Source organism: Canis lupus, chromosome 10, assembly GCF_003254725.2.
Source record: "Canis lupus dingo isolate Sandy chromosome 10, ASM325472v2, whole genome shotgun sequence".
Classification (NCBI taxonomy): Eukaryota; Metazoa; Chordata; class Mammalia; order Carnivora; family Canidae; genus Canis; species Canis lupus.
This window is the reverse complement of record NC_064252.1, coordinates 31,486,241-31,502,530: the sequence shown is the minus strand read 5'-3', so window position 1 is coordinate 31,502,530 and position 16,290 is coordinate 31,486,241. Positions and strand designations below refer to the sequence as shown.

Sequence of the window (16,290 nt, the reverse complement as noted above, 5' to 3'; positions counted from 1 at the left end):
GGCACCAAATCAGGGGGATTTTAGTTTTTAAAATTCCAAAATGACCTCATTATAAGGTACTCCCAAGGCATGAACCCTAAACAGAATATTCCAGTAATGCTTGGAAGTGAAGGAAGCGTTTCTTAAAAGTTTGTAATGTGATTAGAGAAGCTTCCAAGTGTCCTAATTCTGATATTCAGTGATCTTTTTCAGTACTTCTGAACTCTTCCTTCACTAATAATTTAATCTAAGAGTTTTACTAAGGACCTACTGAGTGTCAGGTATTGTGCTAAGTGCTCAGAAGAGAAAACTCAATTCACCTCTGTCATTAGCTCACTTTCTAAAGTGGGCCACAGAAACTGATAATCCCAAAGAAGTGCAGTGAGTTTCAAGTCAGAGCTCATCTCTGATGGGTGGCTCCCAGCTTGGGTGGAAGGAAAGGCCACTTGTAGGAGACAATGCCTAATAATAATATTGTCTTCCTGTTAACACTGACAGCAGCCATTCATCGATGGCTGACTCTGTGCCACACATTCTGCTAAATCCTTTCCATGCATCATCTTGTCTATTCCTTACAACTCTGTGAGGTAGGCACTAATGCTGTCGTTATTTTATTAGGTGGGAAAATTGAGGCACTGGAAAATTCTTGTCCAAGATCACACAGTTAAGAAATGGCAGTGGTGTGTGGGTGAATATTTACCAACTAGCTCTCCAGGACAAAAAGCCTGACTTGTGGCATCTGCCAATCACTGTGGTATAAATACACCCATCGTGGCCAATTTGAAGTTACCCGTGTGATGTCACTGAATGCAGAGTTGGGAGGAACCTGGCACAGCCCGCCAGGATACAATACTTCCACCACACAGACACAATAGCTGGACATAGCCTCAAAATTAGAGATGAGAGTATAATGCAACGAAATAATTAGGAAGTGATGAATTTTAAGTATTCATTACCACATTTTTAATATGTTTTGTTTGATTATAAGTTGATGTAATTAAATTTTTAATAATGGCTGTGTTTAACAACTGACTTGAAAAAATCCAGAAAATTTAACAATCAAGCTCTCATAAACCAGTGTAAACTGGCTCCATGATGCCTGTGGGTGCTTCAAAGCCTGCTCTTCAGCCCTTTGGACAAGTAAGAGGTAGCCAGGTGAGAGGAAGAAATGCACTCCAGGGCAAGGAAACAGCATGAACATGGGTATGAGAGCAGAGTGACAATACCAGCTAGTGTTTACAAAATGTTTTCAACCATTCATCAGAGTACAGAGAGGTAATGAGAAGCATAGAACTGGACTCTATACTTCAAATTCTGGTTCTACCACTTATTAATTGTGGGGTCTCAGCTAAGTTGCTGAACCTCTTTGTGCCTCAGCTTTTCTTTCTATAAAATGGGCATGATAATAACAGCCCCTATATCATAGAATTGTAGAAGTTATATAGATTTATATCTGTCAAGTACATAGAACAGGGCCTAGTACATAATAAGTGCTCAGTCAGTGTTATTTATTTATTAGTTAACCCTAGAAAATACCAATTTCAATGAAATGTTTGCTTTCCCTTTACAGAGTATAAATATAAACTAGGGAGAAATGTTGTAGATGGACAAGATGGGACTTGGACAAGTGTTCTGAGGGCTGCAAATCCCACCGAATCCATGAATCCATTGAGTATTATTCTCCAGGAAGGCCTGCAGAGGTGCTCTCTGCCCTACTAAGTGTCTTTTCCGATCGGGGCCACATCTGATTCATGTTCTTATGAGGCGTTCTGGGAAAGAAGACCCATTGGCAACAGGCACTGGACGTCTGCCATTTTGTATCCTTGTTACTTTCTGCGTGCTCACCTTCCTTGGGAAAAGGCAGGCTAGTGGGTTAAGAGCCCATGGTTAAAAGCATGGGCTCTTGGGCCAGGCTACTCTGGTGTTGAATCCCAGCACTGCAGTATCCTGACCATGCTACCTTGAGCAAGTTACAGAACCTCTCCGTACCTTTGTTTCTGTATGTGAGGAAAACAGGGATGGTGAGGATAATTCCATCTACCTCACAGTTTTTGCTATGAATTAATATACGTAGGCTGCCTAGAAGAACACCTGGCACCCAGTAGGTACTCTGTAAGAAGAAACTATTATTATAATTTTTTTGTTTTCTTTTCCTCTTCCTTATACCCCATCCGTTCTCTGGGTATTACTTACCTGGTCAAAGGGGATATGGGAGTTTGCTTATCCTTAATCAACACAGATCATTAGACAACAGGCTGCTTGAAGGCAGAGGCCTCATTCACCCCTACACCTGTAGGGTCACACCCTGGCACATAGAGGTTCTCGGTGAGAATTTATCATGTGCCAGGCACTGTGCCATATGCCTTACTTACCATACCTCATTTGATCCTCATGAAAATCCTCCTCCATTGAGGTATGAATGAGGTATGAGGTAAGAATCTCTCCGCCACTTTACCACTAAACATCCGAGGCTCAGAGAGGTTAAGGAACTTGTTAAAGGTCAGAGGGAAAAAGTGAAGGATTAAAAGCCAGTTTTACTGATGTCACAGGTGTTGATCTTTGACCCCTTTGTCAGTCTCCTTCCAAAATATTCCACTGAGAAGTTCAGAGAGATCATAAAGTCAAATCCCTTGGTTTTACATTTGAAGAATGGGGGATTCATTGATTCACTTATGGTCACTCAGATATTGTGTATAGCAGAACTAGAAGAAAAACCTGGTACATTGCCTCAATCTCATGCTTGAAATTTCAGTGCATACGAAGCCATATTCAATGGCTGTTAAAAATGTACTGATTAGTATTCTATCAGCTTGCTTCTGGATTCAGGGCCCTTTCTTTGTAATACAAATGTAATGTTCTTGTGGCATCCATCCAAATTCTTGAGTAAGAAAGGGCACATCTATACCCCCAGAAATTGCCTGCTCTGTGATTGCTTCTGCCTTCTCTCCACTGCTAACCAGGCAAAATAAGAGATGTATTTCACCTCCCTATTGATAAAGGTTCTTCTCCAACCCTCAGTGGGAGGTACTGTGACTCCCTCTGCTTGGTTCCAACAACGATCAAGGACTCTGAGCCCTTATAGAGAACCCAAAAGACAAAGAGGAAATCATTAGCACTTCCAATGTCCTGATGACCCTGAGGGTATAGTGATTTTTAGGCTCCAGAAATAGTACTGGTTTGGACAGAGCCCCTGGGTCTGAATCACAGCTCTGCCTCTTCCTTGCTTGTGAGAAATTGAATGTGGTCCATCCACGTTGTTTGGCAAATGGCAAGATTTCTTTCCTTTTATGGCTGAATAATATTCCCATGTTTTTGTTTGTGTGTGTGTGTGTGTATCACTATTAATTTATCCATTCATCCATCAATAACACTTAGGTTATTTCCACATCTTGGTTGTTGTACATAATGCGGCAGTGAACACAGATATGCACTTTTTTTTATTTTTTGGTTTTGCCTGTTTTCTTAACCATAATGCAGACATAAAGTAATAACTGTTATCAAGAGTTGTGAGGATTGAAGACAATACTGTATTGGAAATGACTTGTCCATAGTTGGTACTGAACTAATGTGAGTCCCCTTCCTCCCTTTTTCTTGTCTTAGAAATCTTTTTCAGCTTACATACTATAGCTGATGCATATTACAGGGCAGGGAAAGAATTATTTACACTAAATTAGAGAGGCATGGAATGATGGAAAGATGACGAAGTACTATATAAAACCCTACCTCTCCGGGCCTTTTTCTATATCTGTAAAATGAGAGGGTTGGATTTGGTGCCCTACAGTTCTTTTCTAGCTCTTACCAAAATATGGTCTCCCAAACACCTTCCCACTTCTTTGTTGGGTGACCCAGTGCTATGATCTCATGGCACACTTGATCCTCTAGTTGTAGTTTGTACCACCCACTCTTATTTTCATGTCTTACTCTCCCACAAGAGAAAGAGATAATGAGACTGGGAACTCCTTGAGGGTAGGTCTGTGCCTTGTTCACTGTTAGATTTTCAGTGTCTAGCATGTAGCAGTGAACACTTAATTAGTGTCTGGGGAATATTTGAAGGAAGCAGGGTGAAAGGAGAGAATCCTGCCCCTTTCCTCCAAAGAGCTGATGTGAGGCAAATAGAGATGATCAGTGGAGCAATGTTAATGAAGAGTCCACCCACAACTTGGAAAGAAGGTTACTTGTCTTTTGAGTCCCAAAGCCATAAATTCACACACCACATATGTGATTAGCCGTCTGTGGTAGCACATCAAGACACAGTAAGAGAAGCATTCAAAGTCTAGAACCCAAACTAGTTGACCTGAAGGAATCATAGAATGGTGGCTGTAATCTAAAACACAGAAACCAAATGGACTATAATATTCCCAGTGCAGAAAAGTCTGGGTGAAAGAAGTGAAGAGTGGCAAGTTTTGAGCAGAGAAATGGGAAGACCAGAGTCCAAAGTTGGCAGTATGTGTCAGCATTGTCACCTTCCAGCAAGAGGGGCTCTTGCCCGTGGGTGTGAACATTGTCATACCCATGGCAAAGCCTTCCATTCAGTTTGGTGAGGAAAATTCTATAGTATCTCAGCTGAAAAAAACCTACTTACAATGACCTCAATCCCTGTGTTCTGACTCCATATACACCACAGCAACCTTCTTTTTTTTTATTGGAGTTCAATTTGCCAACATATAACATCCAGTGCTCATCCCGCCAAGTGCCCCCCTCAGTGCCCATCACCCAGTCACCCCAACCCCCCGCCCACTTCCCCTCCACTACCCCTTGTTCATTTCCCAGAGTTAGGTGTCTCTCATGTGCAAAGCAACTTTCTGATGAGAAACTAGCCTCACACAAAGCCCTCTATGATTCTAAGGGGGAAAATATGGAGGTCACATTGATATGAGTGCTTTAACCTATGTGACAAGTATTTCATTGGAAGCAAAGACAATGGAGTTGTGGTTGGCTTGCTGGTCTCTTATGAATCATAGTATCCCCGGGACTGATCAAGTCTGGGGACCGAACCTTAATGAGTTTCTTGACTTAAGAAGCCAGATTCCAGAACCTCTGTAATGGTGAATTTGTGAAGATAATAACTCTGATCATTCCCATCTTTTCTTCCCTAGCCATTCATTGATTATTTATTCTTTCAATATTTGGTAAGTGCCTACAATGTGCAGATTCTGTGCTAAGCTTCCAAGAAGCTGTCAAGAGGAGAGAAAGACATGTCAACCACTAGGGGCAACAGAGTGTGGGAAGTACTGGGTGGAAATCTGGAGTCTACGATGTGTGTGGAGAGGAATGAGGGAAGAGAGGCCAAGGAGAGGAGGTCAATTCTGTTGAGGAAGACAGAGGCTCAGGAAAACATCCACAAGGTGGTGACTCTAGCTGAATCCTGAAAGATAAGAGAATCTTTGCAGATGAGATGGAGGAGGGTGGGGAAAACATTGGTGGAGGGTGGATTCCAGGCAAAGAGCATAGTGTGAATAAGCCTCAGAGGCAGGAAACTGACAGCTGGAAGCTCATGTTGGGTTAGAAGATGGGAATGAGGGCATAGGTTTGGAGAGATAAGCTAAGACAGGGCCTACTGTTGCATAACTATAGGGGGAACAATCACATTGTATTCCATGGCAATGGTCCCCCAAGGTGGGGCCCTGGGAAGAGCCAGATCACAGTACAGAGCCTTGTATGCTTTTCTTTGGGGGTTTAAGACTTTGTTCAGAAAGCCATGGAGGACAAAGGAATCATTTTAAGCAAAGGACAGGATGATTTCAAATTTATATCTGAAAAATTTTACATGAGCAGTAGGGCAAAAGTTGCATTTGACAGAGAAAGACTCTGGACAGGGTGACCAGTTATGTGACTACTGAAATTGTCAGGAGAGAATCTACATGGGCCTAATCCAAGGCAGAAATGGTGGCAATGTGGAGAAAGGGAGGATAGGAAGATATGTGTGGAGTGAGAATCACAGGACTTGGTAAAAGGTAGTGTCCTCAGCAGGTATGGGTAACACCACATCAGGGGAAAGAGTGGAGTCTGAGGAGGCAATGGGACCTCCAAGTGGAATTATCCAGAGGGAAGCTGGCTATAGACTGGGCCTCAGGGGGATAATGCTGCTTGCAGTGCCCATTCCTGTGCACATGTCAGAGAAGTAGCTAGAACCAGGGTAGAGAATTAGCTGGGGAGAATGCAGAGGCTAAAAGGGAAGGGAAGGCAGCCAGGGACAGAAAATTGGGAAACACCTACATTCTAGTGACAAGAAGAGTTCAAAGAGTCTGCCAAGAAGACTGAGAAGGTACAGTTGGAGAGGTGGAAATCGAAAACCCAGAGAGACTGGAGTCTCAGCAGCCAAGTTTGAAGAAGGATGTGGTCAGCGGTGTCAAACACTCTTTGGAACATCCCCATCACACAGGACAGGTCAATTTCATTTCCAGCAAGTTCTCTTGAAGAGAGCTCAAGTGCCTTGCCAGAGACAGAATCTCCAGCCCTATCGGACAGGAGACCAGCCATACTGTCCATCCTATTCCCTCCCAAGCCATGAGAGCACCCAGCGGAGACTCACATGCATTTCTCTGCAAAGCTGCACATACAACCTTCAAAGAAACCACAAAGGAGCTACTCAGTTTTAAAGGAAAAACACATGAACTCCACCAGCATAAGGAAAACATTAAGACAGGGTCAAGGAAGAGAAGGTCTCCCTCCACTTAGTATTACCTTTCACAGAAATAACTGACCAACTGAGCACATAGTCAGTTTGAAAACAAATAAGTAAATAAATAAATAATTAATTAAAAATTTTAAAACAGAGCTGGAATATTAACTTTGTTTCTCATCTCTCACCACCAGAAAACATAGGGAGCAAAATGTCTCTACAGTACACATGTGTTTTCTGGCTTAAAAATCCCAGAAGATATTTTTAAGCCAGAAAGGGTAGAAGGAAATGTGAAAAGCCCAGGATTTAGGTGTATGCAGCCAGAGACTCTTACTAAGGGGTCTTCACTCCATGGCAGGACTAAGGGGAGCTAGGGCAAGAGACACTCTGTAATTTTATTGCCATGAAATTAGCTCCAGATGGAAGTGAGAAAAGGTGTTTACTCCCAGTTGGTGCCAGACACACAGAGAACCAGAAGTGCTTACCATCTCAGGTTCATAATTCCCAGTGCTGGGCAGCAACCCCACTGAGGGTCTGGCCAGGGCTCATGGTGATGGGTGGACCAGGACTGTCTGTTGCTTGAAAAGGGCTATTTTGAATGTAATGACTTTCAGATGAGGACTGTGGGTTTGGGGGAAGGCATTGTGGCCAGGGTCTAGAAGGGAAAAGGAAGGGAAGAAAAGAGGTGTTTCCTTATGAGACAACAGAAACAACATGTCTTGTCAGCACCTTCTCCTGGTTTAATTTCCAGAGGCCAGCTATGCCCTGAAAGAGTGGGATCATGACATTGTCTGTTGTGTTCCCAGATCTCCCCAATCCCCCCAAACCCATGATTCATGAGTATACAGCTTCCTGAGAGCATGTCTCCCCTTTGGTTGACATGTGGCCAGCTCAGGGGTGGAGGAGCTGGGCAGCTGCGGACCCAGACGAGATGCTGACCGACAGCTTTGTGGCCATTGCAGATGGGAGGGGTTAGTTTCACCCACTCAGAGTGGGTAACTAGTGTGGAACTGCCTCTCCCACCTTCTCAGTGAGACTGGCGGAGACTGCAGGCTGAGGAAATGGGTGTTCTCTGGCTTATAGCGCCCCCTAGCACCAGCCAGAGGGATAAGGCTCTGTGAGCTCTCCAAGGAGCTACCACCTGCCTATAAGAGTAAGTGGGAAGGGGTTGGTGGGACCAATCAATTTGACTCACTCAACCAGTACTTGTTGACTTCTTTGTTACCAACACTGTCTTCGAGGGGCTTCCTCTATCCCGGAAGGGAAAGAGATGGATAAACAATCACATTATTGCCAGCTAAGTGGTATGAAAGAAAGGAGTACAGGGTCCTGTGGAAATCCACTGTGGGTGACTGATGAAGACTGGGGGAGAAAGACAGAAAGAAGGCTCTCTGGAGGAGAAGGCATTTAAACTGCAATAGTAGGGGATGCCTGGGTGGCTCAGTGGTTTAGCGCCTGCCTTTGGCCCAGGCCGTGATCCTGGAGTCCCAGGATCAAGTCCCACATCAGGCTTCCTGCATGGAGCCTGCTTCTCCCTCTGCCTGTGTCTCTGTGTCTCTCATGAATAAATAAATAGAATCTTTAAAAAAAACCTGCAATAGTAGTTTAGTGAATTTTGAAAATAAGATATAAAGGCAATAAAAGACGTATTTTCTGACCTTTTAGTGCTTATGATTCAAGAGGTAAACAGATAAACAAGTAATTTAAACAGGGCCCTATCAGAGGCAAGGGCTTCAGTCTCTCCTATGGCTTCACCATCACAATCTTTGTTTTCAGCCTGAGCCTTGGAGGAGAGAACAGAATAGGAACTCAATAAGTGTTGATTGAGAGATTGATGGATGTGCTTCAGTCTTGGGCATATTCAATTTGTCTCAAACCTGTTTAAAGGGTAAGGTCTATCTTTCTTGTCCTTGAGAGTTTCCTATGGAATCTTTGACTTTTTGAGCCAAAGGAGATCTTGGAGACCATTAAGTTATAGCTTTCATTCAATAAACACAGAAATCGAGGTATGGCCAGGTGAGTTGTCCACACATGCAAGCAACTATTCTTCTGCAGCAACAATCGAACCAATCTGAGGTCTTTTTTTTTCCCCCTCATTCCAGCCTCTTTTTGTCTCCCAGAAATAAAGCTTCATGCATTTCTTTGCAGTAATCTGTTTGGAATGTTTTAAAAAAGTATTAAGTAATAATTTAGAAAGGGAAAAAATAAACACACAAGAGATAAACCTCCGAGAACAGAGTGGTATTTGTTCTGATTGGCTCAGAGGTGATTATTATCATGACGGAGAACTGTTTAGCCAGGGCAGGTGGCAGGCGGGATTGTCCATGTGTTATCCACCATACAAAGAGACTGAAACAAATTCCTGAAATACAGATCTGACATGCAGATTCAGGACCTTGAGTGGCTGGAGTTTCCATGACTAGGATGCAAGCACTAGGTCATGTGCTGTGGCTGGGGGGACTGAGGCCCAGGAATGTGGGAGAGAGCCAGCTAAAGAATCAGGCAACTGTAAAGTAATCCTGGCTCTGCCACAAGATGACCGTGAGAGGCAATTTTCTCACCTGTCTGAACCTTATCTTCCCCACCTATAAAGTTGGATGGGTAGTCTCTGAGGTCCTTTTTAAGGACCTCTGAATGTCTATGAGAGACTTCTCATAGATTTCAGTATTCCGTAACTTGAAATGAAAGGGGTGGACTCACCTTCCCTAGAAAAGTTCCAGGGAAGAGAACATCAGCTCAGCGTTGTAGATTTGAGGACAGCTCAGAGAGATTTTGAAACTGTAGTTCCTCTGAAGTTTATAAACCTATCCTTATTCTTATTCTAAGTGGGAGAGCCAGTATCGTCATTCTTACCACTAGCTGCAGGTCTGCTCCATCCAGCTTATAAAATAGTCTTGAAAAAGTAATTCTTACATATTATTAGGTCTAAGGACAACATGACATCCAGATTGATGCCTGTGAGCTCTGCTTGCTGGGGGTGCTGACCCTGGCAGTTGTGCTCTCCTTCACAAGGATTCTTGTTCTTTCTTTTCCTCAGGGTGAGGGCTGAACTGAATTCTGATGGGTGGGCAGAGGGGAGTCCCCTTGGGTTAGACATTAGGGAGGGCTTTGCAACTGAAAGGGAAGCTAAACTGCAAAGACACTGCATGGACCAGTTTAGGTGCAAGAGGAAATAAACCAAAAGGCAATTTCATTACCTTTCAGCTGGAAAAACAATCAGATTACTCTGGATGCTTACATAATTAAGTCGTTGCCATAATCAAATGTTTCAGATGCTTTCTATAAGGAACCTGCTACTTGAAGTTGAGCAAAAGTTACCTGCCTGATACTCATGTTCTAGGCAAGCCTTCCCTTGGAGAAAATACTGGCATGTTGGACAAAACCGTCAAGTGAAAGGAAAAAAGAGAAGAGAGGGCCTTTATCACATAAGTTGCTTATTCAAAGCGGACTTGGTCTGGAAAGGCTTATAAAACCTTCCACATGACTGGCACCATGCAAGGATAAGCAAAACTCTCAAATCCCACCAAGTATGCCCTCATTCAACCTGGGTCCCTAGAGTGTGTCTGTTGCTTCAGACTCTCTGGGCAGTTGGCCATAGCCACACCTAAGTCTCTTGGGACCCCATTTTATACTCAGAGGGCCAAAAAAGCAATGTGGCTAAGTATCTCAGATCTTAAAGTATTTCTAGTGTGGTTGGGGAAATGATACAATTATATTCTATGAAACAGTGAGCTAAGTGCTGAAGTAAACATTGAGAGAAGGAAAGAACTATCTGGGCCAGGCTATAGAGTTAAGGTGGAAAGGGGCTTAGAAGTTAGGAAGGGGACAGGGCAGGAGAATATGGAAACTTGATTCCTTCCTTATAGCTACAATTCTTCAGGAGCAGGGGCAAAGGAGTTTAAAAAATGTTCCTGGAAATACCATTTTTAATGAAATGCTCTGCTTCTGCCATCCCAGTGCCACTTATCCGAGGTGTAAAGAGAGTTTCTGAGAAAGAAGTTGAACTTGCATTTCTGAGAAGTATTCCCAGTCCTCACTTTGTTCCAAACATTTGGCATTTCTATATCCAAAACATGCAAGGACCTTCCTAAACAGAATGAGTTAGGAGAGAAAGGGAGAGAGACACAAGAATAGAAAGACAGAAGTCTCCAGCTGCAAAAGGGCATCTGCACGGTGATAGCTAATTACTGCTTTAGTCCAGATAAATAAAATCGTTCTTCAGGTGCAAATGAGTGAATGGAGCTCCTGGCTGCTTGCCAAGTCATGTCACTATTCTGTGCCAGTTTCCTCATCTAGAAAGTGTGAATAGTACTTTGTGTTTTTCCTATCTAAAAAAAAAAAAAAAAAAAATTGTGAGATATAATGAAATGTGGCATGGAAACTATAAGGCAGAATCAAGATGTTCCTTAATAATAAGGATAGTCATAGTATTAGTTATTAGCAATCATCCATTATGGCTAGTAGGCTAAGATCCTGGATAGTTCTCCAGAATCCAGTGTAAGTTACCCCAGTTTTGGATCAATTCACCCCCAATTCCTTGCTGAAGGATGGAGATTTGTCTGGCCTTGGTGGGGTTACTATTTTCTCCTGCCCTTTCTACTCATTGTTTTTCAAATAAGCTCAGAGCCTTTGCACTTGCTGTTCTCCCTAACTGGCATTTTCTCCTCCCAGATTTCCATAGGGCTTCCTCCTGCTCCTTCTCCTTGCTCACCTCTCAGCCAGACTGTCACCTCCTCAGATATACCTTCTCTCACTATTCCATAGAAAGCAGTCCCCCCACCATCATCCAGTAATTTCTAACCCATTACTAAGTTTTGTTTCTTCATGGTACTATCATCATAGAAAATCACCTGGCATATTGGTGAATTCACTGATGCACTGCTTGCGACTTTCATGGAAGCAAGGACTTTGTTTTGCTCATTCCAACATTCAGAACAGTGTTTGTTGAGTGACTTCACAGTTTACTCTGGGCAAGTGGGGTGGGGGTGGGGGTGCTGCGCAACAGTCCCTAAAGCCAGCTCCAAAGGGCAGATGGCTCCCTCACATCCAGGAAAGTCGGAGGGTAGGTGTGTGGGTCGTCAGCTGGTCCTCTCCCCTCTGACCCTGCTCTCTCCAGAGAAGCCGGAGAGTTAGCCTTTGTCCTTCGCCCTTCCACCAGGCGCGGTCAGGGTCGCCAGGGCCGCCTGTGACCCGAGGACGAGTTGGTGCTGTGGTGGGTGGTTTGGGTCAGAAGCGCTCAGAGAGCAAGCAGGGTGGGTGGGTGTGTGGTCAGAGCACTGGCAAGGTCGGGCCCGGGGACCCGCTCCGGGGGCCACCTGGCAAGCTTAGGTCCGAGGCGCGTTCCGGTTCACCCACTCCCGTGCCCACAGCCGTATTATTCCCTATAAGGATCTGAACGGTCCGGGGCCGCCCCGCCCCGTCGGCCCGCGCCCCCGGCCCCGCCCCTTTGGAGGGCCGATGAGGTAATGCGGCTCTGCCATTGGTCGCAGGGGGCGGGCCCCGAGTGCCCGAGAGGAGTTGCCCGGGGGGGACCCGCACTATATCACTCGGCCGCCGGGCAGCGGCGCAGAGCGGGCAGCGGGCGGGCGCTCAGACGGCTTCTCTTCCTCCTGCTGCTCCTGCTCCGCCCCGGCTCCCGCTCCTTCCCCGGGAGAGACCGCCGGCCCGCAGAGTCGTGCGCCAGCGCCGAGACAGCCTCGCTGCACCCCTCCCTCCCCACTGGGCACCCCGAGGGCAGCGCGCCGAAGCCAAAGTTGCCCCGCAAGGCCGGGCAGGCGAGCTCGGGCTGCAGCGGCCCCTCCAGCGGCGCGCACAACTTTGGAGAGGCGAGCAGCAGCCTCAGCAGCCACAGCGGCAATGACTCCCTGGCTCGGGCTAGTGGTGCTTCTGGGCAGCTGGAGCCTGGGGCACTGGGGCGCCGAGGCGTGCACATGCTCGCCCAGCCACCCCCAGGACGCCTTCTGCAACTCTGACATCGGTAAGCGCTCCGGGTGTCCCCACCAGAGCCCCTGCGGTGCCCGCTTTTGCGGTGCCCGGTCTTGCGCTGCAGCCCGGACTGGGGTGCAGCTCTGGAGGGCGTAGCGAGTCCCGTTTCTTTTTTCTGACTGAGCTTGGGATGGGGGCAGGGGGTCGAAACTCAGTTTCTTCAGTCAGAGGGTCTGGCATAGATGAAGGGGCAGATGCCCTGCAGAGAAAACCTACAGTGGTAAGTGAACCCCTTGCAACCTTTGCTCTCATTTTAGGGCGTGAGGCCCCTATTGGTCCTTTTGACATCTGGAAAATTTCCCTTTTCACTCTCAAGAGAGAAGGGCTGGGGGAGAAGGGTGGGAGGGCTTTCCTAAAACTTGGAATGCCAACTAACTGAAGTACTGAGTTGTTCAATAGTTTAAAAAAAGTTGCCAGCCATGTGCACAAAGTTGCAGGAGAATCTTGAAGTTTTCTGAGTTTGCATTTTCTCCTGCACCCGTTTAGTTTATTCTTTTCATTGACACCCAACCCAGCCTCCTACTTCCCAGGCAAAGGCTAAATGAGCTTCTTAGACTGCCAAGTTTGAGTGGATTTAAGGGAAAAATGAGAAGAAAGCTGTGGGTTGACCCTTTCCCGGAGGAACTGTATTTGAGAGTGTTGATAGCAAGCAGGAGGTGGCGTGTGTGAGGGATCACTTATCACATAGCTGTGAGAATTCACAGGAAGGTTATTTTTTTTTCTTTTTTTTTTGCTTGAATGCATGTGGGGAGGGGGAGAATGAGCAGTGGAAAACAGATTTGTCACCAAAAGAACAAAGATGCCAACGATCACATCATGGTGACAATTCCAAACTGGACTTTGTGTCTTGATTAGAGACTCAGTAAGAAGTAGAACCAGTTTTAATCCAGGGCCTCACAAGTGTCCTGGGAGAACTTGTTGGGGAGTGTTTGGGACACTTGTGTTTGGATGGCCAGAGGTGGAGTAGCAGCTGGAAAACATCTCTTCTCTCCTTTCCAGCTCATAAAGCATGCAAGTCCAGTGGCCCCTGCTGCGGGGTGTGTGTGTGTGTGTGTGTGTGTGTGTGTATGTGTATGTGTGGTGTGTGTGTGTGTGTGTGTGTGTGTACTCGGGCTGGGGTGGGGTGGGGCACAGTCTAGCTGCCCTCTTCTGCCTGTGTCGATTCAGAGGTGAAGAATGGAGCGTGTGTGTTTTAAGTCATAAAGAAGAAGGAAAATTTTCCACTGGGTCCTGGGTGAGGGCCTCCACAAGTGTGCTGCAGGGGAGGGGGAGGAGACAGGAGCCTGGCAGGGAAGGCAGCTGAAGTTGGGAGGGGCGCTGCTGGTGGGCCCTGCTGAGCCTAGGAGAAGTCAGGGAGGTGGCTGTGGTGACCAGAAGGTCAGTCCAGTTGGCAAGCATGGGTGTTTATGTGACCTGGGGTCACCCTTGTTAGAGGTTTCCTGGGGCCCATGTTGTATACCCTTCCCTCTCCCCAGGGGAATCCAGCTGGCCCTTCGGTTTGTGGATTGCCTGAAGGATTCTTTTGGGCTGCCTGAGGCCTGGAAGGTTTTCTTCCTTCTCCTTTGACTGCTCCCACCCAAATTCTACTTGGCTTGTCCCTCCTTACCCCATTGGTGACATTCCCACCTGAATAGTGTTGGGAGCTGCTGCTGCCGCTGGGCTCTGGTTTTGCTCAGTGAGGAGGTCAGGAGGCTGACAGGTGGACTCAGGGTACCCTCTTCTGCTTGACAATGGCTTGGGGGTGTTTGCTCAGAGTTTTTGGTGTGTGGGGAGAGTGAGACCTCATGACTCCCCCTTGCCCTTGGCTTTTGGGTTTTCACCCTGCAAGTTCACCAGAGAACAGTGGAAACAGCAGCAAGGAGACCCTGCTTTTAATGGGTTGCACTGGTCGACTCAGGTTTCCTGCTGCGGGTCTGGGCTGATGCAGAAAGTTTCTTGTAATTTCTCTGGATTTATTTAACAAATCCCTGCCCTCAATAAACTGCCCAGAGGAAAGCTAAGTTACCGGGAAGTACCCATAGACCAGAACATTGTGGTAGCAAAAATAAAAAAGAAGCAAACAAAAATCTTCGATACACTGGCACCGATCCAGAACTGTTCTGCCTGGGTTTGGTGCACTGCACTAGTGGTAGGGATGAGATAATGCTTTTAAAAATGGGAGGTGTGGATGTGGGCTGCTTGCTTGTTGACCTCCGCTGCCTTACAGTACCCTGCTAGTGTCCAGTAGGTGGCTCCCAGTTTTCCTTGCTCATATAGCACTTCTCCTTTCCAGTCTGGGTTGAAGCTCTGCCTGCCCTCACGCTGAAGGAAATGTGTAGGAGCTCCCCATTCTCCTTGACCCTTATGACCCCAGCAATCAATGCTGTAGCCCATTAAAGGTGCTCAAGCCAGACCACCCGCTTCCTCTTCCCAGACCTTCCTGGCTGTTTTCTCTTCATGGCTGAGTGCCATGTTGCTGGGCAAAGCACTGTATGCCCGACTTGGCCTTGTCTAAAGAACCCCCATCACCTTCCCTCTCCTTTCTCCTCATCCACAGGTGTCTCTTTTTGCCTTTCTCCCCCGCCCCCTTCCCAAGCCCTGGGGATTGGCACTGCTTTCTGGGTGGGGAGGAGTTAAAAGGTGTTTCTATGGCAACTCCAGGCCCTGCACCCTAGTGAAGTGTTTAGGAGAAGAATAAACTACATGCCGGCTTATAAAACATACTGTGGGGGAAAGAAAAGGACTTGGCAGCAGCCAGGATATCTCTGACCCCCTCCCCACCAGTCAGCACCCCTGTAACTCCTGACAAAACCTTGACTCTGGAGGGAAGAGAGGGGGTTGGGAATGAAGAAGGCAGCCTTGGCTGGGCAGATCCTGCTCCAGCAGCTCTGTCCAGCTCAGGAAGGGGTAGGCAGTGCCAAGAGCTTTCTGAAAATTGGTGTGTGTGTGTGTGTGTGTGTGTGTGTGTGGTTTCTTCAGGAGGCAGGCAGCAGAGAGAGAGAATTTTGCTTTAGAATGCCAAACCCTTCTCTCCAGCCTCCTTTGCATAGAGGAATGGGGCTGTGCCATGGAGTGTTGGGGGCCTGACTCCAGAGCCTCTTGGGAATTCACGAGTGAGGCTCAGCTTGGGGGCCCACTGCCAGCCCTGGAGGACAGTCCTTGGATATCTCTGAATTGTTTTGACAGGGACCAGTGCCAGCAGATTCTTTTGGTATCAGATCTGAGGTTGTGGTTTTAGCAAAGAAGCCATTTTCAAAGAAGCCAGACCCATTCTCTGTCTCTTTGTCTCTCTCTGTCTGACTCTCTCTCTCTCTCTCTCTCTCTCTCTCACACACACACACACACACACACACACACACACACACATCCACACTGGGCTTTGTGACTGAAGGAAAATAAAAAGGATCAGACTTCAGAGAGGACCCAGGCTGTTCGGATCTTGGGAACCACAGAAAGAGGAGAGCTGCTCTACAAAGGAGGGAAGGGACACCTCTCAGACTCCTACTGGGTGCAAGCACTTCATAAATTCCATGTCCTTCATCCACCCAGCAACCTTAAGAGTAGGTATCACGACCATTTTTTTTCAGATGGAAAACATCAAGTCTAGGAAAGGTTGTGCTTGCCCAAGGTCACCCAGCTACTAAATGGTAAGGTGAATTCATTTTTAGCTAGGCAATTCTTCAAAACCTTTTTGACTTTCATTTACCCTTAATATTCTAAGGTAA

The 16,290-nt window shown here is 46.5% G+C and overlaps 2 protein-coding genes across 5 annotated transcripts in view; one reads left to right on the top strand and one right to left on the bottom strand.

Annotated features, from left to right (window-relative positions):
* SYN3 (synapsin III) overlaps positions 1-16,290 on the bottom strand; it is a 452,538-nt gene that overhangs the window by 234,096 nt on the left and 202,152 nt on the right. The window lies entirely within an intron of this gene.
* TIMP3 (TIMP metallopeptidase inhibitor 3) overlaps positions 12,120-16,290 on the top strand; it is a 57,970-nt gene continuing 53,799 nt past the window's right edge. Inside the window, exon 1 of the mRNA XM_025461546.3 lies at positions 12,120-12,578. Coding sequence (XP_025317331.1) covers positions 12,458-12,578 — 121 coding nt within the window. The 5' untranslated portion in view covers positions 12,120-12,457. The remainder of the gene's footprint in view (positions 12,579-16,290) is intronic.